This window comes from Rhinolophus sinicus, linkage group LG06 (genome assembly GCF_036562045.2).
Source record: "Rhinolophus sinicus isolate RSC01 linkage group LG06, ASM3656204v1, whole genome shotgun sequence".
Classification (NCBI taxonomy): domain Eukaryota; kingdom Metazoa; phylum Chordata; class Mammalia; order Chiroptera; family Rhinolophidae; genus Rhinolophus; species Rhinolophus sinicus.
In genome coordinates this window covers 21276929-21304656 of record NC_133756.1, presented here as the reverse complement: position 1 = coordinate 21304656, position 27728 = coordinate 21276929, and the positions used below count along the sequence as shown (strand labels likewise).

At 35.3% G+C, this 27728-nt stretch overlaps 1 protein-coding gene across 4 annotated transcripts in view; it reads left to right on the top strand.

Moving 5' to 3' along the window:
• EPS15 (epidermal growth factor receptor pathway substrate 15) overlaps window positions 1–27728 on the top strand; it is a 102015-nt gene extending 74287 nt beyond the window's left edge. For 2 of the 4 annotated variants that reach the window (XM_074334711.1, XM_019742856.2), the window contains exons 16-25: window positions 135–335; window positions 2148–2264; window positions 2493–2583; window positions 4851–4886; window positions 5906–6042; window positions 10103–10172; window positions 21172–21248; window positions 22583–22745; window positions 24976–25163; window positions 27388–27728. In XM_074334711.1, coding sequence (XP_074190812.1) covers window positions 135–335; window positions 2148–2264; window positions 2493–2583; window positions 4851–4886; window positions 5906–6042; window positions 10103–10172; window positions 21172–21248; window positions 22583–22745; window positions 24976–25163; window positions 27388–27534 — 1227 coding nt within the window. In that variant the 3' untranslated portion in view covers window positions 27535–27728. The remainder of the gene's footprint in view (window positions 1–134; window positions 336–2147; window positions 2265–2492; window positions 2584–4850; window positions 4887–5905; window positions 6043–10102; window positions 10173–21171; window positions 21249–22582; window positions 22746–24975; window positions 25164–27387) is intronic. The other 2 variants (XM_019742857.2, XM_074334710.1) reach the window with 2 other exon arrangements.

Genomic DNA, 27728 nt, shown 5'->3' with positions numbered 1-27728 from the left:
TAGGCTTTCTTCCCAGAGTATTCTCCTTACAGAAGCAAATTTATCATTGACCAAGTCCAAGGGTATAGCCAGTTTTACGTTGCATGTCTTTGTAGTAATAAGTTCTGTTTTGTATTTCTACTTTGTGTTGACAGATGCAAATGAAACTGATGGAAATGAAAGAGGAAAACCATAATAATCAATTAAATTGGTGCAGTAGCCCACACAGCATTCTTGTAAATGGAGCTACAGATTATTGTAGCCTGAGCACCAGCAGCAGTGAAACAGCCAACCTGAATGAGAACGCCGAAGGCCAGAGCAACCTCGAGTCGGAGCCCATACATCAGGAGTCTCCAGTGAGTCTAATAGATCCGTAACCTTCATAATCAACTTCAGAAAAAAATTGATTTAGATCAAAGTTTTCTTGACATCATACCTAATATAAATACGTTTACTGCCTCCTCTGAGGACAATTGAGGTGTTGTTTTTTTCAGAGGCAGAGAATGGGTACTGATCCGACAATTCTAACAGTTAATATGTAAAAATGTAATTTTAACCAATCTATTTGTTACAGAGCATGTTTTCAAAACAGTAGTTTTGTAGATAGTAACTTTTTAAAACAGTTTTTATATTCTCTCACCCAAAGGTGAAAGGGATTCTTTGTTTCATAATGCTGAGGATATTTATTTAGCAGTTATTTAGAGAGCATCAACTACGTGTAAGAGTGCTGCTGTGTTGTGTTTCAGAGCTACAGAGACTAAAGCCAAAAGAACCCTGCCTTCAGGCAGCATACAGTCTAGCAGTGTGATGCTGTGTGAAAGGGCTGTGACAAAGGAAGCACGGGATGTTCTGGTAGGACAGCTTGGAGAGGGCTCAGAGAAATGATGTAGGGAAAGCTTCACAAGTAACCTTCACAGTGAGAAGGGGTCAAGCAAAGCAGAAGGTGGTACACTCCTAGCAGAGACAACAGCATTAGCATCAGTATGAGATGGGAGAGAACGTGCTACACAGGGTTGTGGGAAGTTTTCAGAGGAGATCTTCTGATGGTGGAGAGAACGTTGGTAGGGGATGAGGCACTCTCCTAGTGGGTACCTGCATTATCTCTGGTACTTTATCAGCATATAGGTGCCTGAGCACCACTCCAAATTGTGGAACTAGAGTTTCTGGGATGGAACCAGGTATATATATTTTATAAACAAAATCCCTGGGTGATTGTGATGTGTACCTGGATAAAAATGACCACTTTTAGGTCAGAAAAGACCACAGAATAAAAAATTGGGATTCATCTTGAAGCACTGGGGAATTTATCATACTACAGTGATAGGCATTGGGGAATTTCAAGCAAGAAGTGACACGATTAAGTTTACCTTTTAGAAAATGTGGAGAATGGATTGGAGAGTGGGACTGGACACAGAGATATAAGAGACTATTGGAATGGTCTGGGTGAGAGTTGTTTTAACCTAAACTTAAGCAATAACAAGAGGGATGATTAGAAGAATACAAATTTGAGAGATATTAAGGATATAAAATTAACAGACTTGATTTTATTTACACAGTACAGTCTTGGACACATTATAGAATATTTTTTAAGCACAAAAGGTACAATTACTAGGTTATCCTTCAAAGACATAGGGTGGTATGAAATGGAGATTTCCCCTGCTGCTTCTGAAGCCTTACTAATCTACTCGTATAAATCCAGAAAACAATGGGAAGCCACTGAAGAACTCTTAACCAGAAGGGGCAAGATCAGATTAACATTTTAGATCTGTTACTTTGACTAAGGTAGATAGATTGGAAGGGCACACGTTACAGACAGGAACGTTGGAAGAGTACTATAGTAATCTGGACCAGAAATGATGATACTGTAATGGGTGATAGTGACAGGATGGAAAAGAAGGGAAGGATTTGAGAAAGAGGTAGGAAGTAGACTCAGTAAAACTTGGAGTCTAACTGAGGGGTGACTAAAGGGACATGGTTAAGGAGGACCTGACGTTTTCTGGACACTTGCTGGTACCATTTTCCCAAGAAAGATTAGAGGAGACATCGTTCGCTAAATATGTTCTGCTTGTCTTTTTTTATTTTCTAGTAAGTTTTGGTTATTCTTTGTCAGTTTCCTCTGCCAAGTAGAAAATGTATTTGTTAGTCCATGTAGCATTAATATTTTGTAGGCAAGAAGTAGTCCTGAAGTGCTGCCTGCTGGTGTGACTGATGAAAACGAAGTGGTGACTGCAGCTGTTAATGAAAAACTTCGTCCTGAATTTAACAATGACAGACATTCAAAAGAGGTAAAAATAATTTCACATGTAATGTTCTTATCACTGGTTTCCCAAGATGGGTTATACACTATTTTAGGCTGAGTAAAGAGAAAAATGTGTTAAGTGAACTCTTTGACCACAGAAATATTTGTTACATTACCATCAGTTGGTTTTTCAAAGCACGTTATTTTAAAATGTTATTTTAAAATGTAAGCTTTGGTTCCTAACAAAAAAGTTCTTATTTAAAATTATTTTCAGGAAGATCCGTTTACTGTAGAATCAAGTTCACTGACAGATCCAGTTGCAGATACAAACTTGGATTTTTTCCAGTCTGATCCTTTTGTTGGCAGTAAGTACTCTATTTTTATATTATAAATTTACCGAAAAGGCTTTTTAATACATAAACTATATAAGAATTAGGGCTTCAGTTTTGAAAGCCTACTCATCATAATAAAAGTAAAGTAGAGAGTAAAGTTTTATATGCTCAGATTTTAATATATGTTCTCTTCAGGCAACTAAATCCTGGGACTAAGCCTTTGATTATTACTTAGGAGCCCCTGATAAAGAGTACGTTTCTTCTTCATAATAAGGATCAAAAGGAAGAGAGGAGATGGGGCTTAACCAGAGTGCCCTATCTACTGGAAGTGCCAACACCATGCTTTAAAAAAGTGGAAGCTATAGTAGTAGTTAATAGACTGGTCCCTGCCCTGAAGATGCCTACAATCTTATCGAAGAAACCTAAGTTTAATAAACTAAGATATGTCATGTAAGTGTAAACTCTGCTAAATATCACTTGTGTCAAAGCGCTTTTTGCGTTTTATTTATTTCTAAAATCACTTTGTGAAACGGATATGTCAGTTTATATCAGTTTTAAAGATGAGAAACTGAGGCACATAGAATAACTTGCTTCGAGTCATGGCAGAAATGAGCTTAGATATTAGAACACTTTTAAAAAATCTTTATTGAGCTATATAAAGTGTGGAAAGGTACATAAATTGAACCTTTAAAGTATATAATTAAATGGTTTTATTGTATTCACAGAGTTGTATAATCATCGCCAAAATCTAATTTTGGAACTTTTTTTTTTTAACACCCCATAAAGCAACCCCATCTGTACCCATTAGAAGTCAGTTCCCATTCCCCTAACCCCAGCTCTAGACAACCACTAATCTACTTTGTATCTGTGTAGATTTGCATATTTATGTAGTTATGCAATATGTGTTCTTTTATGTCTGGCTTCTTTCATTCAGTGTAATATTTTTACGGTTCGCTCATGTTGTAGTTTGTTTTGGTATTTCATTCCTTTATATTAACGGGGTAATATTCCATCAGATGGATATACCACATTTTACTTATTCATTGGTTTATGGACTTTTGAGTTGTTTCCACTTTATTCACTATTATGAGTAATGCTGCTATGAACATTTATATACAAGTTTTTGTGTGGATATATGTTTTTATTTCTCCTGGGTATATATCAGATCATACCATAATTCTATGTTCAATTGTTTGAGGAACTGCCAGACTGTTTTCCAAAGTGTCTGCACCATTTTACATTCCCCCCAGTGATGGATATGGGTTGCAATTTCTCTGTATCCTCGCCAACACTCATTATTATCTATCCTTTTGATTATATAGCCATCCTAGTGGGTGTAAAGTGCTATATCATTGTGGGTTTGATTTTTTTTTATTTCCCTAATGACTAACACTGTTGAGCATCTTTCCCTGTGCTCATTGGCCATTCGTATGTCTTCTTTGGAGAAATGTTTATTCAAATCATTTGTCCGTTTTTTAATTAGGTTGTTTGTCTTTTTATTGTTGTAAGAGTTCTGTACATATTCTAAATATAAGTCCTTTAATCGTATATATGATTTGTAAATATTTTCTTGTATTCTATGTTGTCTTCATTTTGAAGTCCAATTCATCCATTTTTTCTTTTGTCACTTATGCTTTTGATGTCATATCTAGATCCAAAGTCATGAAGATTTACTCTTATGTTCTAAGAATTTTATAGTTTTAGTTGTTACATTTAAGTCTTTGATCCATTTTGAATTAACTTCAGTATATGGTGTGAGATAAAGATCCAGCTTTATTCTTTTGCATATAGATATCCAGTTGTCTCAGCACCATTTGTTGAAGACTATTCTTCCTCCATTGAATTGTCTTGGCACTCTTGTCAAAAATCAAATGACCATAAATGACAGGGTTTATTTATTTCTGGACTCTCCGATTCTATAAGAATTGTTTTTTACTTCAGTGAAGCTTAGTGTCTCTGTTTCTGAAAGGGTGATGGTAGTAATACCTATCCTGTACTGTTGTGAAGAGCAGAGACTTTGTTAGTAAAATTCTTGCTATGATCAAGAGGTAAGTATAATTAGCTCTAATTCAAATTAGCCTCTCTTATGAGATGTGTTGAAGTTCTGCCTTTACTCTTTATTATTTTAAATATTTGCTAAAGGTGGTTGGCATTCACTGTTTTTATCTACTTTGAGGTAGAGTTAATGAAACAAACTTTGCTTTAAGAAATTTTGCTATTGTTTTAAAGTTGCCCTTTAAGTAATGGTGTCACAACAGTAAATATTATTTTGATTTGTCCTTATTTATATTTCATTACAGGTGATCCTTTCAAGGACGATCCTTTTGGGAAAATTGGTCAGTATATTATTGGGGTCCATCTTAGCTTATATTTGATTCTGCTTAATTATAAGCTTATGTTGTATTTAGAAATGAGAGATCACAGCTGGGTAGTTATAGGAAATGGACTTCCTTTTTATTTAGTTTTGAAACTGATCTAAGGCCCCACTAAGATGTTGTATGTGCCTGGCATTTTCAGAGAGAAAGTGGTAAATTCTTGTGAATTTGCTTAATAACTGTTAGCTTCACTTTTTAAAAAATTAGTGCTTATACTTTGATCCTTTCATAATATTTACATTGATTTCTCCTTATTAGCTGAAGATTAGATGAGCATAATGAGCTACATACGACAGGGTTTAGAACTTGTGTTTTTCCAAAATTACAGCCTATTCCAACGAATGGGGGAAAAGGAAACATCTTAAAGAATTACTAAACGTCAGACTTTTAAAGATAATCTTTCTTGGGGGTTTTGCATTAGAATAAAGCAAATCTTGTGTTCCATTTAGTTATTGCTTTCCAAACCTGTTCCAGACTATTGGCTATTATACTTGAGCTCAGAGAGAAAAATACGTTTAGAAATTTTTGTTGTTTCTTTAGTTATGATAGCATAGAATGAGATCCCTTGAAATTATATGCTCATTTTAAGAAATAAGTTTATTATGTGAAAGACTTCTTATCTTTTATCAAAACCAGAAAGGAATCTGTGATCCCCTCTCCACCCCACCCTCAAAATTATAATCACCAGCTTAGTGGAATTATTTAAGCCTAGCATACAGGAAACATTTGTGTAGTAAGTGTTGGAATTATTGATATGCATTGGGTGCATGATGAACAAATAGAAAAGAATTGTTAATTAAAACTGTTTAACTACATGGAACTGTCTGTACTTTTTTTATGATCCATAGTCATAATGCAAAGTACGTAACAGATTCTGCAGGAGTTCAAAATGTCTTTTTATTACAGCAATTGTGCCTTCAGGTGACAGGAAACTCAGTATAATAGTTTTTGAGTCTCATATTTGTGCTGTATTTTCTTAGATCCATTTGGAGGTGATCCTTTCAAAGGTTCAGATCCATTTGCATCTGACTGTTTCTTCAAGCAATCTTCTACTGATCCTTTTGTCACTTCAAGTACTGACCCTTTCAATGCAGCCAGCAATAGCAGTAATACATCGGTAAGTGGGAGGGTTAAAAACAGTCAAATGGATAACAAGTGTTGTAAGCGAGTTCCTTGAAATATACAGTGATGAAAGAATCCCCTTTAGGTTACTTCTGATGGACCATAAAAAATTTTTAGTCTCGGGGTGGCTGGTTATCTCAGTTGGTTAGAGCGCAGTGCTCATAACACCAAGGTTGCTGTTTCGATCCCCGCATGGGCCACTGTGAGCTGCGCCCTCCTTAAAAAGAAAAAAAATACATTTTTTTTTTTCAGTCTCACTCATCCCATCTAATTTTTGATTCAGAGTAGTAGTTCACAGCTTGACACCCACTGGAATTAACTAGAATAACTTAATATCATCCAAAAATCCACCCTTCAAAGGACCAAATATTATCCCACTGGGGATATTAAAAATAAATGATTAGAAATCCATTCACCAGTTTTAAGTAAAGCTTTTCAGAAATGTTTGGTATGAAATTCAATTTAAAATAACAGCATTGATGTTTTAGTAAACTAAAATCATTTATGTTATTTTATAGACACATTTGGAATGTTAATCTTATAAAAGAAGTACAAATTCCCACTAAGTGTCAGATTCTATTGAGGGCATACATAGTACAATCATTATTTAATAACCTCATACTGTAATCAGGTACTTCTGTGTGCTGTACATTGTTCCTAATCTTCACATCAACCTTGCGAAGTAGGGGTTGGTTTTCTGTTTCAACAGTAAGGACATTGGGACTTGGGGAAAATTAATTTAATGTAACCAAGGTCATATAGCTAAGTCCTTTATCATCTGGAGGCTTTAAAAATAAAATATTTACATCATGGATATTTAAACATATTCAAAGTAGAGTAATATAATGAAATACTTTAACAAACTTTCATATATCTGTCACGCAATTTCAGTAATTCTGAGTAATTTGGGAGGTTTTTTCCCCCCGATTTTTATTTGGAGGTTTTTTAACTTTATTTATTTAAGTGTGTTTTTTCCAGGACCCATCAACTCTAAGTCAAGTAGTTGTTTCAATCTAGTTGTGGAGAGCGCAGCTCACACTGGCCTATGTGGGGATTGAACCAGAAACCTTGTTGTTAAGAGGACTGCGCTCTAACCCACTAAGCTAACTGGCCACCCCCTTGGAGGCTTATTTTTTAAGGCAGGATTTTCATGTCTACAAGTAAACCAGATCCAGAAAGGGTCAGCTGAGTAACAGACATTTGAAGGAAAAATTCTGTTTTTTAATGCTCTTCGATAAAGAAGACTTCCTTATAAGAGTAATTGATTCTTTTAAAGATGGTAGATTTTTGTATTCTCGAATTGCCTCCTTACTGTATTTGGTAAAGAGCTACTTGGCCAATAGCTGGTATTTTCCATTGATGTAAAACTGAGCAAATGCCTCGTAACTGAATATTTGTGGTTTCCACAGGCTACTGGATACTGTGTTTTCCTACAACCTTAGTTTGCAGTGTGGACCTGTTTGCCAAATTCTTTTTAAATTGGCTGCAACCTGAATTCTTTTCCTCTCACCTTATTCTACCCTTTCATTCTTCACTTGAATCATTTAAAAAGCAAGAAAGCCAAAGTAGTTCTTCCTAATTTAAAAATAAAAGTTTCTCTTGTTCCTCTACCCTGTTGAAAATTTTCTGCCATTAGTTCTATTTCCTTTTTCTCTTTTCTACCCAATTTTCAAAAGCATCTTGACCTTGCTGACAGCTCTTAATTTCTCCATGAAAAACAAAACATAAAAACAAATCGGCAATACAATAATAGCTATGTTTATCTAATCTCTTCTATGTGCCAGGCATGGTGCTAAGTTCTTTTCACGTGTTACCCCATTTAATCTTCACTATAATCCTATGAGACTCATATTGTTATCCTCATTTTTAAGATAAAGTATATGAGGCTTAGAGAGGTTAAGTGGTAGTAAGTTAGTAAATGACAGAACTAAATTCAAACCCTGGTTAGATAGAACAGAATTCAAACCTGGTCTATCTGACCAAAATCTAAAGTCCTTACCGCGATAGTCTAAGGTTAAAACTTATTTCTCGCTAGCTCCAAAACCTCACATTTTTGTGATCTTCCTTTATTTTGTAAAACAGCCTTCTGATTATGCCTCCAGACATGAATCTCTCCCTGAAAGTCCTGTTCCCTCAAGCCTGGTTTCTGCTCTCAAAGGGACGTAATTTTAAAAAACAAAACAACTGCCATTCCCTGCTTTCTGAGCTCGTGGTAGCACTGTGTAGGTGCTAAGTCATTCTGTCAAAGGGGAGAGAACTTCGGTGGTATGTTAGGTGACCTTGTAGGAGGATTTTAGAACATTAATTTTATAAAATCATACCATCTGAATTTTAGTTACAAATATTGCCTTTGTGTACTAAATTGCCTAATTATCAGACTGGTCATAATTGAACGTTAAGAGAGTTTTGTGGCCACTGATTCCATCATGGGCTGCACACTCCATCTTGTTCCCCTTCCTCTCCCAGGGGCCTTTTAGGGAGGTTGCACAGTGTACGATGAAGGAATAGGCATGCTTTTTGTATTTTTCTCTATAATGGTACATAAAACTTGCAAGCTGTTATTAAAAACCAGGCCTGTTAGTTTTTCCTTCCCTCAAAGTCAAAAGAAGAAGCAATAAAAGTTGTTGACTTACATTATCATGTCAGTGACTTTCTCTTACACTGGTATTTTCACTATTATATTAGGAACCATGGGAAGTTACTTTGCTCTACAGACCAGCTTAACTTTTTTTCTTTGATTGCTGTTTACTCATTCAGCAGATAAAATTAGGGTATAAGCTAGGGAGCGAGTTTTGTAATGTCATTGGCATCAGTTAAAATAAGTACTATCATTTTCAGTTCCAAAAACTATCATTAGTATTATTTCTTTAAGTCCCAGTTAACATTACTTTTCTCTTTTCAAATACATTTGTTTCACTTGGAAATTTACAAATTGAGTGCTGCGTTATCCTTTGACATTCAGTTATAATATCTAATTTCTTGATGATTAGAAATAGATGACATTGATGACATTGATAGCCATGAGTCAGAGTAGGAGATAAATATTCCAAAACTCCTTTCACACCCCTTTCCCTTGTCTGCCAAACCTCTTAAAAAGAGCTTGATACCAGAAAGAGAAAGTTCAATTGTCTTCCTAAATATACAATTTGTTTAACTATGATTAAAAACTAAAGTAGGAAGACAGTTGAAGAGCAGGAATCTCTGGCTTCTGGTAAAGTCTTACTCTGTAGCCACTCACCCTTGCCACTTGATCCAGATTTTTACATGGCTTATTTGAAAGTAAGAGGATCTTTTTAGCAGAAAACTGTATATCTATATCTATCTTCCCCGCCCCGGCCCCCCCATTCACAAGCACATGTTTCCTCCAAGGGGAAGAATGCTAAAATTATTTTTAGATAACACTTAGAAAATGGAAATCTAGCATTTTCTGAAGTACTAGATTATTTATGAGTTAGAATAGTATGCTGGATATTTTTGTACCAGTAAAAATTCCTTAGTTTTAATAGCTGTACTATGATTATATGAAATATTAACATTAGAGGAAGCTGGGTGAAGGAAATATGGCAACTCTGTACTATCTTTACAACTGTTCTAGACATCTAAAATTATTTCAAAAAATAAAGTTAAAATAGTGTGCATCTATACAAGTAGCAAAATTTTGAAGGAAAGAAAAGAATGCCACCAAAGTCAAGATAGTAGTTACCTCTACAGAGGAGAGATGGGATTGTGATTGGAGAGGAGTGCATGAAGACTTCTAAGGTGCTGGCAGTTTCTTGGGAGGTGATCACATGTGTTCACTTGACACTTATTTGTTAAACTGTACATGTGTTTCATACACTTTGATGAATGAATGTTATATTTCACAATAAAAGGTCAGAAATGATATGTGCCATTTCAATTTAGTAAGATTGCAAATCAGGAGGGGATAACATTTGTTCCTAATGCCTTGTGTTCCTTAATGAATTTAGAGTCTGTAAAGAATATTTTCTTGGATATGGCAGTGAGGTTTCAACTATGAAATGCCTCTCAATCATGGTTTTGTGTATTTTGTTTAGGTAGAAACATTGACACACAATGATCCATTTGCTCCTGGTGGAACAGTTGTTGTTGCAGCTAGTGATGCGGGTAAGGAAATAATCTATCAATTTCTTTGAACAGTAAACATTACCTTTTTCTTTAAGCTTTACTTATTTATTTATTTGTTTGTTTGTTTGGTCTCCAAACGTGTTTGTCCTATTTACTTAAGTATGGCTTTAAAATTATTGCATGTTCTAGCCAATTGTAGTCTACCAATAATAATGACAAGTGTTTCTGTATCACTTTCTACTTTTCTTATTAGTCATTATTTCATTTATTGTTCATGTTAAAATATCACAAAAATATGTACTCTAGCCAATGTCAGTAAACCAATAATTTTGTTTTCCTTTATAAAAGCAGTGTTGCTTGGCAGTTTCAAAGTCAGCATTGGCTATGGATGTTGGCCTAAATTTAAAAGTTAGTGGCTTTCAATAGGTAATAATAGCTTTACAAATAGTAGATGGATTCTGTTAATAATACAGAGAAAAGTTAAATGTTATTCTAGCATCCAGTTTTCATGCTTTATTTTCCATTTATCTTTTAAATAACCTTTTAAGTAATAGTCTCATTATCAAGATCAGGAAACTGAGGATCAGAACATTAATTAAGTTAATCAAGATTATACAGTTTACTAGATTTGAACCAGGTGAAACTAGGATTCAAACCTAATTCTGACAGAGTCTAAAAGCTTTTTTAACTAAGTAACTCTGCTTCTTTCTCACTATTCATTTAAAAAATTAAACAAACAGACCAGTTATTATGTAGGAGAGCAGGGAATTAGAGGGATACTCAAACAAGTAAATACTTCAATATCATGCTGAAAATGGGATGCCTTATTTTTCCAGATGAAAATAAGGTGAGTTATTCAGTACACAAATTTGTTGATTGTGACAAATTGAGAATTATCGGCATAGAGAAAGATTAGTAGGAATGCCTTCACAATTTGAATTTCTTGTATTGTACAAATTATAACAAGATGAGATTTAGCAGTGTGCATTATTTATTTTCAGGTTGAAAATTAACTTCCAACATGAATAGAAGGAAGGAGGAATGTAAAAAGCAGATATGTAGAAAACAAGATTTAATGTAGTGCTGGGTGTTGATTTAAATTTAGAATGACAGCAAATAAGATTTCTAAAAGGCTTATTGTAGTAACAGTGGTTAAATTGTATCTTTTTAAAATACATGTGCTTTTTTAGACTCTCATTATTGAACTGATGAATTATACATTGCTAGGAATATTATATGGTTAGAAAGGACAACGTAGGAAAATAAAATGAAAGGTTAATACATTTTTAATTAACTCTCGATTGTGCACCCTAAGGAATGTTACCATGAGAGTTCATTAAAACGGCAAAAATTTAAAGGAAAGGGAAGATCACCGCCATTTAGGGTAAATCATGAATGATTTTAAAGCAGAAGGTGGCTTTTGTGGTATGCCTTGACAGTGTGGGCTAGAGTTTTTAATAAGTATGGAAAGAGAGTATGTAAAGCAAAGGGAGTAACATGAGCAAGGAATATAGGTAGGACATACGGGGCAGTTCAAGGAAAGATGAGAGTTAGCAGTGTGCATTATTTATTTTCAGGTTGAAAATTAACTTCCAACATGAATAGAAGGAAGGAGGAATGTAAAAAGCAGATATGTAGAAAACAAGATTTAGCTTATTTATAGAGGAATAGTCAGGTAAAGTCCAAAGTGGTAGATTGCAGTCTTCCTGTAGAAGATTTCTATTGCCTTATGTTGGTCTTCTCTTTCAATTCCATTTCATTTCCTGTGACTATAATAGCCGGGGAGGGGGCTAAGATTTATTATTAATCATAATAATAAGGATACCATTTATTGCATACTTGCATAGTTCCAGCACTCCAGGTGCTAGCCATTTTTGCATACTTGGTCTCACTTAATTCTCCCACGTAAAGCCATTTCAAAAGGTTAAAGAAGTGGTCATAGATGGACCCACATTCTCGGTCCACCTGAGGTCTCTGGCTTTCCACTGACCTCTGGTCATTCCTTCTGTCTCCTTTGCTGATTCTTCCTCTTTTCACCAACTTCTTTATGTTGTGTTGCTCTAGGTCCTAGACTTCAGACCTCTTTTCTTCTCTATCTGTACTACCTTGGGGATCTCATCTGGTTTCATGGATTCACATATTATCTATATGCTGATTTATATCTCTAGCCACATCTTTTTACCTGAACTCTAGACTCATATATCCAGCTACTATTGACATCGCCACTTAAATATCTGAGAGATACATCTAACACAATATGTCTAATAACACCGAACACCTAATCTTCCTTCCAAAACCTGCTTCTCTTGAAGCCTTTTCCCTATCTTACTTAATTCATGGTAATTTCATCTGTAACATTCCTGAGACCTAAAACCTTAGAATCATCCTTGGTTCCTCTTTCTCTTACTCTCTCCCTAGTCTGTCAGGAAATCTTACTGTCTTTACTTTCAAATTACATCCAATAAAAGCCTTACAATGGCCTATACCTTTCTAACAATATCTCTTAATCGTAATTCCCTTTACCCATCCTGTTCCAGCCACACTGGCTTCTGTGCTGTTGCTTAAACACAAGCTAGTGTTCCGTAGGCCCTTGGCCCTTAACTGGTCCCTGTTCCTAGGATGACCTTTCTCCAGATATCCACATGATGACCTTCCTTACCCCTAACAAATCTTTGGCAAAATGTTGCGTTCTCAGTGAGGCTTATTCTGGCCACCCTGTTTAACATTTATAAGTACCAGCATTCCCCTCTTACTGTTCTCTACTCTTCCTTCTTTCATTATGGCTGATTACTTTCCAGCATACTATATAAATTTCTTTGTTTTTTATCTGTCTCCTCTTCTTCCCACTAGATTTTAAGTTCCACAGGAACTTGGATCTTTGTATTCACTGATGTATCCCAAGAACCTTACACCATGCCTGGGCACATAATGTTACTGAAGGAATGGATGAATCAATTACTGTCCTCATAGAGCATGATAAGAGCCCAGTGGATGAAAATCCTTGGGGGGTTGGGGGGAAAGTATTGCTTATTTTATTCTGATACGTGGGTTTTTTAATATTGTGATAAAATATACATAACAAAATTTACCATTTTAAGTATACAGTTCAGTGGTATTAAGTATATTCACATTATTGTGCGACCATCACATCCATCTCCAGAATTTTTTTCGTCTTCCAAAACTGGAACTCTGTACTCAGTAAACAAGAATTCCCCATTACCTCCTCCTACCAAGCCCTGTCAGCTACCATTTACTTTTTGTATTTATGAATTTGACTGTTCTGGGTACCTCATATAAGTGGAGTCATATACCGTGTTTCCCTGAAAGTAAGACCTAGCCGGACAATCAGCTCTAATGCATCTTTTGGAGCAAAAATTAATATAAGTCCGGGTATGATATGATATGATATGATACTGGGTCTTATATTAATTTTTGCTCCAAAAGACGCATTAGAGCTGATTGTCCGGCCAGGCTTTATTTTTGGGGAAACACAGTAGTATTTATCTTTTTGTGACTGGCTTATTTTGCTTAGCATAATGACCTCAAGGTTCATCCATATTATAGCGTATATCAGAATTTCCTTTTCAAGACTGAATAATATTTTATTGTTTGTCTACACCACATTTTTTTTTAATCCATGCATCCATCAGTAGACACTTGAATTGCTTCCACATTTTGGCTATTGTAAATAATGCTGCTATTCGTATTAGTATACAAATATCTGTTCAAGTCCCTGGTTTCAGTTCTTTTGTGTATATAACCACAAGTGGAATTGCTGGATCAATATGGTAATTCTATTTTTCATTTTTTGAGAAACCACCATACTGTTTTCTATAGTAGCTATACCATTTTATATTCCCACCAGTTAATTTTTCGATATGTTGTAAGGTTAAGGGTCCAACTTCATTCTTTTTCATGTAGCTATCCAGTTTTCCCAACATCATCTGTTGAAAGGACTTGTCCTTTCCCCATTGAGTGGTTTGGCATCCTTGTAGAAAATAATTTGACTGTATATGCAAGAGTTTATTTCTGGGTGCTTTATTCTGTACAGTGGTCTAAATACCACACTGTTTCGATTACTGTAGCTTTGTAATAAGTTTTGAAATCAGTAAGTTGGAGACCTGTAACTTTGTCATTCTTTTGCAAGATTGTTTTGGCTATTTTGGTCCCTTGAGATTCTATATGAATTTTAGAATGAATTTTCTATTTGTGCAAAAAAAAGTCTTTAGAATTTTGATAGGGATTGCATTGAATCTGTAGATTGCTTTGGATAGTATTAACATCTCAACAATACTAAGTCTTCCAATCCATGAACGTGAGCTGTCTTTCCACTTATTTGTATCTTATTTACTTTCAGAATGTTTTATAGTTGTCAGTGTACAAGCCCTCCTTAGTTAATTCCTAAATATTTTATTGTTTTTGATGCTACTGTAAATGAAATTGTTTTCTCAATTTCCTTTTCAGATTGTTCTTTGTTAGTATATAGAATCTTGATGGTTTTTTGTTGTTTTTTTTAAAGATTTTATTGGGGAAGGGGAACAGTGTGTACTTCCAGGACTTTTTTCCATGTCGGGTTGTTGTCCTTTCAATCTTAGTTGTGGAGTGTGCCGTTCAGCTTCAAGTTGTTGTCCTTTCAGTCTTAGTTGTGGAGGGCGCAGCTCAGCTCTAGGTCCAGTTGCTGTTGCTAGTTGCAAGGGGCACAGCCCACCATCCCTTGCGGAAGTCGAACCGGCAACCTTGTGGTTGAGAGGATGCGCTCCAACCAACTGAGCCATCCAGGAGCTCCGTGGCAGCTCAGCTCAAGGTGCTGTGTTCAATCTTAGTTGCAGGGGGCGCTGCCCACCATCTCTTGCGGGACTCGAGGAATTGAACTGGCAACCTTGTGGTTGAGAGCCCACTGGCCCATGTGGGAATCGAACTGGAAGCCTTTGGAGTTAGGAGTATGGAGCTCTAACCGCCTGAGCCACCCACCGGACCGGCTCGAATCTTGCTGGTTTTTGTATATTGATTTTATATCCTACTACTTTGCTGAATTCATTGGTTCTAAACAGGTTTTTTTTTGAGTATGTGGAATCTTTAGGATTTCTTACATGTAAGGTCATGTCATCTACAAACAGATAAATTTTTTTTTTTCCTTGCCTCATTGCTCTGGCTAGGACTTGTGTGTTGAATAAAAGGGGTAAAAGTGGGCATCCTTGTTTTGGAGAGTGGGTATCCTGATTTTAGAGAAAAAGCTTTCAGTCCCTCACCACTGATTATGATTTTCGTGTTGGCTTTTTTTCATTTATGACCTTTATTATTTTAAAGTAGTTTCCTTCTTTTCCTAGTTTGTTCAGTGTTTTTATCGTGAAAGGATGTTGAATTTTGTCAAATGCTTTTCCTGCATCTGTTGAGATACCATGTGGGTTTTTTCCATGAAAGGACTCTTTGGGGTTGAGGGAGATAACTCCAGATTTCACCTTACTGGGCTCTTATTCCCACAACAACAATAATAATAATAATAATTAGGAAAGAAGCGGGTGATTTGAAGCAACCAAAAGCAGTGACTTTGGAGATCATCAGGTGCAGCAACTTTTTGGTCTCAGGACCCCTTTACACTTTTAAAAGTTAATAAGAGCCCTTAAAGAGCTTTTGTGTATATCGGTCATATCTGACAGTATTTACCTTATTCAAAATTAAAACTGAAAAATTTTAAATTTTAAAATTCATTTAAAAACAATAATAAACCCATTACATGTGAACATAAATAACATTTTTTTTAAAGAAAACTCCAAACCCAAAAAAAAAAATTGTGAGAAGAGCAGCATTGTTTATATTTTTTTGTAAAGCTCTTTAAATGTCTGGCTTAACAGAAGACAGCTAGATCCTCATGTCTACTTCTCCATTCAGTCTGCAGCACCATGTTGGTTTGCTTGACATGTGAAATGAAAAAAATCTGGCCCACTCAGATATGTAGTTGGAAAAGGGAGGAGTATTTTAATAACCTTTCCAGATAATTGTGGATATTCTTCTTTGATACTGTACCAGAATGCAACAAATTTTAGTTTCTTCAAAGTTAGTTGCAATATGGGTATAAAACTATATCAATGAACTTTTCATACTCTGTTATGTTAAAATACATTGGTCTATCTTGCATGTTGAATGAATCTTTTATCCATATGTGATTTTTGTAACATACATTGATCATTTAGAAAATACTGATTCACTGACTTGTGCCTATCTTCCAAATGTTGACCCATTTCATTATAAATATTTCTAAAAGCACATTTATTAACATCACCATCCATCTCAATAGAGACTTTAATAATTGGTATAATGTTCAGTTTATGAGGCAGATATAACTTCCAATATTCTAATTTTTATTTGAAAGCTTGAATTTTTATCAGCTGCAACAAATACTGTCAGTTGTTTTCCTTAAAGTGACAGACTCACTTTGTTTATTTTGGAGGAAATGTAACCAAATATCGAAATCTTAATAACCATTGTTTATCTGTCAGTTATTTCATATAAAAATGGTGTTCCATGAAAAAAAGCAGCTAGTTCAACTTGTTTCTCAGACCATCATGCAAATGCTTTTCCTCCAGATAACCATCATACTTTGGTACTCAGCAGGAGTGCTTATGTGTATTTCTCATTTTGTCATTGAAAATTTTTAAAATATGTGTACTTAAGGGCCATTAATTTGTATTAAAACTAATAATTTTTATTGATTCATCATGGACAGAAATTCTTCGGCGCAGCTGGATTTTATTTTCCCCTTGCAAGTTTGTGATGCTGAAGAACGCAATGGCAACCAACCAGTAGTTTGGTGTTGCTGCCTTGATTCCCACCAGTAGTTTTACCCACCATTGGTTTTATAACACTGTTGCAAATATCAACACAATGAGAATGATAAATAACATCTTCATATTCTGGAAATAGCTTTGACCTAAAGGGGTCTTGGGGACCTCTGGGGTTCCTGGTCCACACTTTCAGAACTGCTGATCTCATATGTTCTGAAAGATTTTCCTATTGCCCTATATACTGCGTTGGTTTCTGTTCCCTGCTTCCAGGGGGCATCTGGGGCAGATGTCTCCTTTTGTTCAAAACAGGAGCAAAAGAATAACCTCAGTGTCCTGGAGAAAGAACTGCAGAGTAGAGGCTATTTTTTAGTTCTGTATTTAGCCTGGTGCTTCTGCTCCTCTCACAATACACACTTCCTTTGATGGTGGTGTCAGTTCTGTGCCTTCAACTACATCCTGTTTCCTAATAGCTCCCAGATTTAGTCCTCTGGTTCTGAACTCTCTCCAGAGCCTCCAGTATCGTTAAGTTACCTGCTGGATATTTCCCCTTAGGTGTCAAGCTCAACAATTCTTAAAATTGTAATATCATCTTTCCCAATTGGTCTCTTCTTCAAGGTGTCGTATAAACAACAACAACAAAAAAAAACAAACCCACAAATCTTTACCTCCTCCTACATTCTACTTTTTATACTAACCACACGATTGTTGGCTCTCAGCCAATCATCCTAGGCTTCTCTATCATTCCTCCCCTCCAATGAATTGCCAAGTCCTATTGTTTTAACCCCTAAGTGGGCTGTTCTTCCTTATGCTTAGCTTGGTTTGGGCTTTCAGCATGTTTTACGTGGACTATGATATTAAATTGCTTACAGTTTCTTTGTCTGCCAAGCCATTATCTATATGACTTCCAGAATTGTCTTTCTTAACGTATGATCATATTGTTAACCACAAAGCTAAGTCATTAGTCCTGTGCTCCAAATGTGTGTGTATATGTTTACTATTATTTATATTATATATTACTACTTAATATATATTATTTATATTACATGTGTGTATATTTGATGGTCTTGCACTTAATATGTCCTAGGTATATGTCTGAAAGTAAAGTTGTGCACCCTCTGAAATATAAAACAATACTAAACATCTGGATAGCCTATCTCTGTTAATAGTACTATTACCATCTACTCAGTTGCCCAAGCCGAGACCTGGGAGTCATCCTACACTGTGTCCTTACCCTCCTACCCCAGAGCTCTGGGACACAGCAGAGGCTTACCAATTGACTTCTGGAGAAATGAATAAATGATTTGTTCTCAAATCTGCTACATTGTCATCAGATTGTGAATTGAATAGAAACATTAACAGTTCAGAGAGGGGTTGTCATGATTAGGAATGGGTACTTGAGTCCAACTGCCTGAGCTTATTCAGATAAAATCGTCAGTTCCTTGGGTTTTCTTAGTCTCCCTTTCCTAAACTGTAAAATAAGGTTAATAATTATACCTCATGGATTTGTTGGGTAGATTAAATGAAGTAATATATGTTAAAGTATTTATCGTCGTTCCTATCATAGTAAATGGTAGCTGCTATTATTGTTGCTGTTATTATAATTATTACTAGTACTACTTTTTAGTTTAATGGTTTCCAAATGCAGACTAATGTTACTTATAATATACTCTGTTAGTTCCAAGTGAAATAGGGACAGTGGAGAGAGAGAAAGAGAAGAGAAAAGAAGAGGGGAGGGGAGGGGAACCAGGTCTGTGTGCCAACTCTCTTTTCCTGGAAATGATTCTTTTTAGTCTAAGATTGTTTTCTTTTTAGTTTTTGAAGTCCTTTTGTTGGTGAAATGAAATATTTTTATTTTTTAAATAGTAACAGTCGTTTATTATCAACTATTGTTTTTTTTAGTTCTTATGATCAAATTGGCAAACCTGTTTTCCCGCAACTTACGTATATATTGTATGTAGGTTCTTAACGTATTTACTTAGGTAGTTTACTTGTTCATAAAATCTCAACATCTGGAAACCACCAAGACTCAGAGAGGTGGCATTACGTACCCAACATTACAAACACAAGACATTTGCCCTCCTTACTCACATCCCTGTGTCCCTATCCTCTTTCACCAGGAAATTTAGTGTTTTACCAGCAAAAAGATTAATCCACAGAACAGGAGAATTGTAAGCTTTCAAAATAAAAACATAAAGGTAAATATTTGTTTTTAAAAATTAAATGACAAATTACTCCACTCCTACCTCTAAAATGTAGTAGTTAAGACAGAGCTAGGAGCACATTAAATATTTTTAATATTTTGCCTTATGTTGGGATCTTTTTAGCATTTCCTACTGGTGGATAGACACATTGCAGACTAAGAAAGAAAACTAAAGAAAGCAAATTCATCTTACACAGTTTCTACGTATACTTTATTTTGACTTGTACGTTCTTTTTCCACTTCATTATAAATGAGATTAATGCTGGTGCCAGAAATTTTTTTGCATGATTTGATGTAAAGATGAAGAGTTGAGGAAGGACAAGGAGGATTTTTCTGTGCCTCTCTGCTTGCTCTGTCTTTCTCTCTCTTTTTCAATCCTCTTTCCCCTCCTTCCTTTGTTTCTTTCTACTTTCCTCTATCAAGCAGCAATTCCCATAAACATTCTTTTACTCTCTGGGTAGCCCTGATGGCTGAACAGGTGAAGTCTGTCAAAGTAGATCAGTTCATTCCAGCTGCAGATGTTAGTCCGCGTAGTGTTGGAACAGGTAATTTCTCATGCCTCTGGAACAGTGGTTAAATAATTGCTTTTGCAAGTACTGTGCCCTCTGCCTGGAATAGCTTTTCTTTCTTCCACCTTCATCTATTTTGCAAATTCCATTCCTTATTTAAAAGACCTAGTTCAAATGTATTGGCTTCTTTGATACTTTCCTGATTTCCCAGACAGTTAGTGACTCCTACTACAGGTTTTACATACCTCTCTAATAGCTCATTTAAAATTGTTTTATTATGATTTTTTTATGTGTCTGTCACTAGGCTGAGCTTTTCAGGGGTAGGAACTGTATCTTCTTATTTTGTTGGATTTGATACATGGTTAAGAAGTGGTTTTTAACCATTAATTTTTCATTGGATAAGCCTCATGCACTGTTCTTGAGGACCTTACAATCTAGTAAGGGTGATATAGCAATCATCGATAATCATAGCACAAACTAGAATGCACTCCATGCAACAAAGAAGGAAGAAATCACTTCTTGCTGTGGAAATTAGAGATACCTAGGTTATTCCAAGCTTTGTGGATGAGGTAGCATTTAAAATGGGTCTTCAGCATTCCCTCTCCTGGGTATCTACCCAAAAAATCTGAAAACATTTATCTGTAAAGATGTATGCACTCCGATGTTCATTACAGCATTATTTATGGGGGCCAAGACATGGAGCTAACAAGTGTCCTTCGATAGATGATTGGATAAAGAGGATGTGGTATATATACACAATGGAATATTACTCTGCCATAAGAAAAGATGAATATGGATGGATCTTGAGAATATTATGCTAAGCGAAATAAATCAGACAGAAAAAGCTGAGAACCATATGACTTCACTCATGTGGGATATAAAACTGAAAGCTACAAAGGAACAAGACAAACAAACAAAGAAACAAAAACTCATAGACACAGACAGCAGTCTAATGATTATCAGAGGGTAAGGAGTTAGGGGGTAATAGTAGAAGAGGGTAAAGGGGGTCAAATATATGGTGATGGAAGGAGAATTGACTCTGGGTGGTGAACACACAGTGTGATATATAGATGATGTATTACAGAATTGTACACTTGAGACCTATGTAACTACTAACAGTTGTCACCCCATTAAGTTTAATTTTTTAAAAAATAGGTCTTGAAGGATGACCCATTGAAGGTGACTTGAAGGTGAAATGTGAAATTGAGTCTAGTTTTTTTTTACTTCTTGATGTCTTTATTAGAAATAGTTTACATGCATGGGAGCTATATTATTTGACATGTATTCCAAAGCCTAAACGCTTTACCTAAAGTTAGTTTACCTGTTTTTGACCTTAAAATATTCATCAGTTGATTTATACAAAGGAATACATCTATATTGTGGGGATATCAGTGTGCTCACTGTCTTTGTGGACTTAAGTCAGAAATTCAGGAACTTATATTTGGGATTAGATATTTTTCTTCGGTCTGAAATGTTACCAACCAAAAGAGGACATAAAATTTGATGTCTTTCTGTCTTATTGCATTGATTTTCTTTCTTCATTTTAGCCACAGACCCCTTTGCTTCTGTTTTTGGAAATGAATCATTTGAAGGTGGATTTGCTGACTTCAGCACATTGTCAAAGGTAATCCACAGTGATTAGTAGGAAGGTAAAATATACCGTGTTTCTACCAAAGTAGCAGTCCTTTCAGGTCTATAACCCTCTCATAGACATTGCAACTTGATTAAGATAGAAATGAAAGATAAGATGTAATTAAATGAGGCAAGGAGGCATATTTCTATACATAAAGATATAGGTGATGGTACAGGTAATTATAATTTTCTACTGACAAGTTTGCTTAACAACTTCATTTTTAAGAGTCTTCTGTCTTTTAGTTCTTCCAATTGAACTACATTTTTCGCCTGTTGACTGTGTCAATAGCTGTAAAATCTGGTTATTCATTCCATCCTCTCTGCATTGGTCAATTGATTTATTTGTTCTGAAGCTGTTATGGTTAGTAATAAGATAATTAATACACATAATCCAGCGCAGTATGTCCACTACCTATTTCCCAGTGTAGTTCTAGAATTGATTCATGCCAAAAGAGTAAAATTAGAGTATATGTCAAATTGTCTATGTCATTGGCTCTCAAATGGGTATTATTTCCCCTCGCCCCCCCCCCCCCATAGGAAACATTTGGTAATGTTCTAGAGAAATTCTTGGTTTTCACAGTTGGGGAGGGGGACTTTTTATATTTAGTTGCTAGAGACCAGGGATGCTCTTAAACACCCTACAAATTACTGTCCAGCCCCCACAACACAGAATTATTGCTAGCCCAAAATGTCAGTAATGCTGCTGTAGAGAAACACTGGCCTAAATAGATCTAAAATTGTAGTGTCTGATTCATTATAGAAAAGTGAATCTTTCATTACTCCACATATTAGAAAGGCGGGGTCTTCAGATCCACATTAAGACTTATTATTCCATGGGATCAGTTTGCTTTAAAAAACTGACTTTCAAGTTGTCTTTAAATGTTTTTCAAGATGCCATTTTCTTTGGCATTAGTATTAAATCTTTCCTATATTTAAGTGCATTGGGAAGTGTGGAGTCATTTTTTCTTTATCATTTGGATCAGATATTCATTTGAGGGAAGATACATAGTCCCTTTAAAATGGCCTCAGGTGGTTTTGTATTGCCTGAAGCTTGACAAACCTTTGATCCAGAGTTGGCTTATTTTAGTATGATCTGTTGCTCTTAATAAGTAGTGATGTTATAATCACTACTCATATAGAACAATTTAAAAAAAAAAGTCTGCCTTTTGGCCCTGAATGTAAAGGTTAAAATGTCAGTGCTCTCAGAATTGAAATAAATAAAGCTGCATAATACTGAAGACCATTCCTCCCAATGCTATATGACCATGTACAGTTTGATTGGTATAATATATATAACCACATATAAATGTTTCTTTTCAAACAAAGGTCAACAATGAAGATCCTTTTAGTTCAGCCACATCGAGCTCTGTCAGCAATGTGGTCGTTACAAAAAATGTGCTTGAGGAAGCATCAGTCAAAAGTGAAGATGTACCCCCAGCACTGCCACCAAAGATCGGAACTCCAACAAGACCCTGCCCAGCACCACCTGGTATGAGAGTTGGTACCTTTTCTAAATCAACTGAGTGCTTTTTCTTAAAGTATGTGTGCACCTTAATTATGGCCTTACTAAAGGGCCTTAAACAAAACAAGTCAAAAAACGTGGCAGGAGCCTACTGCTGTCATCTGTTCTGACCCCAATATGGAATTACAGAAATGTGCCTAAGAGGCCTGCATGTGTAACTCTCGTGAACTACTTTACTGGCAAGAGCAAATTTCTTTTTAAATCATTTTAGAGAGGTAGTAAGTGGAAAAAGGAAAGTATTGACGAAGTCTCTTGCTTTTTAGAAGCTCATTGATTATCATTTGAACAAGTTTCCTGCACTTCAGTGTTTTCATTAATTTCTAAAAGAGAAGATTAATTTGAAGTCCTATTTTTTTCTTGCCAAATGTGAAGTCTTCCTTAGATGCTTCAGTGTGAGAATATATGGCCTTTGGGTATCCAAATTTCAGCAATATAGTGATTTAAAAGAAAATATTATTTTTCTTGAAAAATATTTTACCTCACTTAATAAGAGACTCCTTTATTTTAGTATATGTGCTGCCAAAGTGAGCACTAGAGACTCCTTTATTTTATAAAAGTGATTTTCTAAAAAAAAAAAAATTAGTCCAGGAACAAATTCTTAATTTTTTTTGTTTAAATTTTTAAAATTTTATTTTTAGCACGTATCAGAGGAAAGCTTTTTTAAATTTTGTTTTTAATGAAGTGGCTAAAAAGGCAATCCCCTGAGTAGCTGTAGTGGTACTAGGCTATTACTATGTGAGAAGACCCCTCTGGTTCAATGTTCTTTTAATTATATATCAGTCCTCAGTAAATTTTCAGCCACAGTAGTTACAGATTACTACTCTTGCCTTTTCATAATAACCTCCCAATGGTATTTCTTGGGCGTGTTATTTTTTCTTCTTTGACTTAAAGAAATTGCATGCATATACAATTGTTAATACTCAATTATCTGTTGAAAATCAGGTAAACAAGTGATTTCTATCTTTTAAAGACAAGTAGCTTGTGTCATATATTGCTAGGGGATAAGGTTGTTGGAATATGTTAAATAAGAGTTGATTTGCTTATTTAATTTTTATACCTGTATGATGCCAATAGTGAAGTTATTTTTTAAGTCCTAAGTAAAATAACATACTAGTGCTTTAACTAAATCTAAGAATCTTCAGCAAAGTGAGTACAGATCATTATAGAAAGATCAAGAAAAGGATGATTTGTTAGAGCACTAGACTGGGAGCTCAAAGGTTTGGGTTGTAATTCTGGGTATGCTCTGACTGGCTCTGTGATCTTGAGTGTGTAATTTCTGAGCCTCAGCTGTCTGAGCTATTAGATGGTGGCAGTAATTCTTATTTTGCCTGCCTTCACATGATTGTTGAAAGGATCCACTGAGATAGGAAATATGCTCATCTTTTGTAAGCTGTTACAGTGATGGGAAGAATCTGTTGTTACGTTTGCTATTACCAGCTTAGCACATTTTAGGAAAAATACATATTTGAAGACACCTATTCTTATTTTTCTTCAAGAAGTAATAAGTATAAGACTTTAAAATTTGAGAACTTGTTTGAAAATGGTAATGAATTAATGAGCAAAAGTGTGATGTTGTTTGGTCAAAGATTAGTTTATCAGCAACCACAGAGATTTAGGCCCTGGGCTTCAAAATGTTCTGTATTCTTCAGTTTGATATATTGTAGATGGAAAAAGTGGGTGGGATTTGCCAAGGTAATTTTTAATTTCATGTTCTCAGGTGTTGTATATAGAGCCAGAGAAAAATAGGAAGAATATTAGCAGTTTTCAAAGGTCATTTGTCCTTACTGCCATCAGTGGATAACTGTATCAGGCTGAGGTTATAATAGCAGAGACCATTTCTGTCTTTATTCTTTGTCATTCTCCTGTTATATCCTTTCCTCTCTGTTTTCTTGGGAACACGCTTCTTTGGAGAAGAAAAGGTTTACTCTCTGGGCAAAAATAGGATTCCTGGCCCATGCCCTTCCTTTATGCTGTTTTTTCACTTAGCTACATAGAACTGGAATGTATTTGAGAGGTTATGTGTGAAAAATTTGAGGAGAGACTTGGTGTGGTCTCTTACGACCATATGAAGAATGTGTTTTGAGCACTCACCCCTACTCCCCACGTGCAGCTCTTTAATGTGCCCTATGTTCATGTACTTGTGTGTCTGTGTTTGCCATATTTGCTGGTTGAGTTAATTGTAATGATTTTGATCCAGGGAAAAGACCCATCAACAAATTGGATTCTTCCGATCCCTTTAAACTGAATGATCCATTTCAGCCTTTCCCAGGCAATGATAGCCCCAAAGAAAAAGATCCTGGTATGTTTTGCGATCCATTCACTTCTACTGCTACTGCCACTACCAAAAAAGAGGCTGACCCAAGCAATTTTGCTAACTTCAGTGCTGTAAGTACTGTGAATGGGCTGTTTGGGGGAAAATCTTTCCATTTGCAGTTTGAAGAGTTTTTAAAGATTACTTTGGAATCTGCCAAATTTACATCATTCCAACTAAATTTACCAACATTTTAAAAGTGATCCTTATTCTTCCCCCAACCAAAATCTGTTTGTTTCTGTTCTGGTGGTTCTAAAATTATTCCATTGCACAAATGATTTTAGTAGTCTTAGTAATGGTGATATACACCAGTTGTTTTGTAAACCCTTCTCTTTGTCTTGGTATACAATATAAATGAAACCTTACAGTTACTATTTCGCAAATTGTTGTGGATGATGGGCCACTAGAGAGTCATTTCCTGTCTGCCCACTGGATGAATAACACCAATAATGAGCTTGTGCATTTGTAACTGTGTATGTGTGTTTATGTATAAAGCTTTGATAATTTCTGGAAACCAGTCAGCAACTATTATATGACAGGATAGGGCCAGGGATTCTTTGAATAGAAAGTAAAACTCTGGTTTTATATAGTAGCATTTTAAAAAAGTAAATGTCAATTTTATGAAATCAATACAATTGCCAAGAGTTAAACAATCTGTAATTTTTTGGAGGGCTCTAACTCATTAGCCTTCCATATTTACTCTTCATTTTACCAGAGCTGATTAAAATAGGAAGACCAGTAAAAACAAAGGAAGGACGCTGTGATAATGTCATAGGCAGGGCCTATGTAAGATCACAGAAATGGGATGATCAACTATGGAGGCATCACTCTGGAGGGACATAAAGCAGTGACATATATTCCAATAACAATAAGGCTTTAAAAAAAAATTCTTAGCATAGCTAACAAAGTGTCATTTTCCCAGATTTTTTTTTTTTTCAGGCAAAATGACCTTCATTATCACCGCCTATTCTATAACAAAGGAATACTTAGCACCTTAAGCCCTTGAGATGATTCTGGAAATAGATCTAGTCTCTGCCTAATGTCTCCCTCAGTGTAGAATTAGATCACTCAACCAGTGCTTTATCCCTACAGCCATTTCTAGTTACATATAACTGAGTCAGAATTATCTGAGCTACCCAGTTTTTGAATCTGGACTCTTAAGTTCCAGTGATTTCTTCTGAATGTGAAGTAGCAGAATAAGAATCAATATCTTGATTATTGGAAAATGGAGTGTCAGAATTATACTGACTTAACTTTTGTTAGATGGGATTTGAGTTTTTTTAAGCAGAAAATCCAAAATTGCTCTTCTTGGGAGATTGTAATCCTTTTAATATAAAATAATCTGGCAGTTTGTGGCATTTACTATTTTAAATATTATTTCAGCAAGTCAAAACCTGTTTGGAATGAATCTTGAACAATGAGGCATTTTCCTTATTTCATATTCTCAGTATAGTATAATATAAAGCAGCTCACATAAAAATGTCTTTTTTCATTATGAAAGATTTGTTAAGGATTAAAAGTTTAAAAGGCCCTCTAATTCCCTAGGGGAAAAGCTGTCATTTTTTAAAATGCCTGACAATTTCTTTCATTTCATCCTATTACGATATTCTTCTATATGACAGGACTTGAAACCAAGTAAATTTTTTTATTTAGTATCGACCAAGATTGTTGTTTTGGGTGGATAAAAATATTTCCCTCACTTAATTACTATTATTAAGGTTTTATTTAGACTGGGTCAAAAAGTTCTCAGTGCCTGCTAAAATCTCTATAATTAATTTAAAAAAATGATTTGGTCCACACCTTGTTTACTATACGTAGTACTCTTATTTTATATATAGCAAAATCAGCATATTTTTGTTGTTTTATGGTTCTTCTGTGCCTGAAGGGTTAGAATAAGGTAGGGAATCACCAGTGGGATTCAGCTGAAAATGATTTATCATGTGAAAACGAAGTTGAAGTAGTAGATGTTTTGCATTAGATAAAAAGGCTACTCTTTCGTTTTTAAATCTACTAGTTCACCTTAAGCATTTATACTTTTTAAAAATGATGTTTTAATGTTTAGTTTTATATAGACTTTCTATCTGTAAACTGCATTAATTTTTTTAAAACACATTTAATAACTGGTAACACTAAATGTGTTTTCAGGGAAAAAAATTTAACAAGTAACAAATATAACTATTTCCAGAGTCCTTCAGGTGAAACAAGTAGTTAATATCCTTTGTAAAATCTATTTTTCCTTTTATTTGTTTTACTCATTAATCAGTTCATTCATTCATTCATCTGTCTTTTAAATGGCAGTATCCCTCTGAAGAAGATATGATTGAATGGGCCAAGAGGGAAAGTGAGAGAGAGGAAGAGCAGAGGCTTGCCAGACTCAGTCAGCAAGAACAAGAAGACTTAGAACTGGCTATTGCACTCAGCAAATCAGAGATTTCAGAAGCATGAAGAATTCTCCTGTCCTTTGTCAACCATACAATACTCTTCTGCCTGAATACTGAAGCTATTTAAAGTGTGTATCAAAACTACCTATGAGCATGGGAATACAAAAGGTTTGAGATTCCTGTAAATGTGACAAAGGTTTTTGTTTTGGTTTTTCTAAACTCCGTTTCAGATTTGTCCCCCAACCCCCGCCCGCCCCA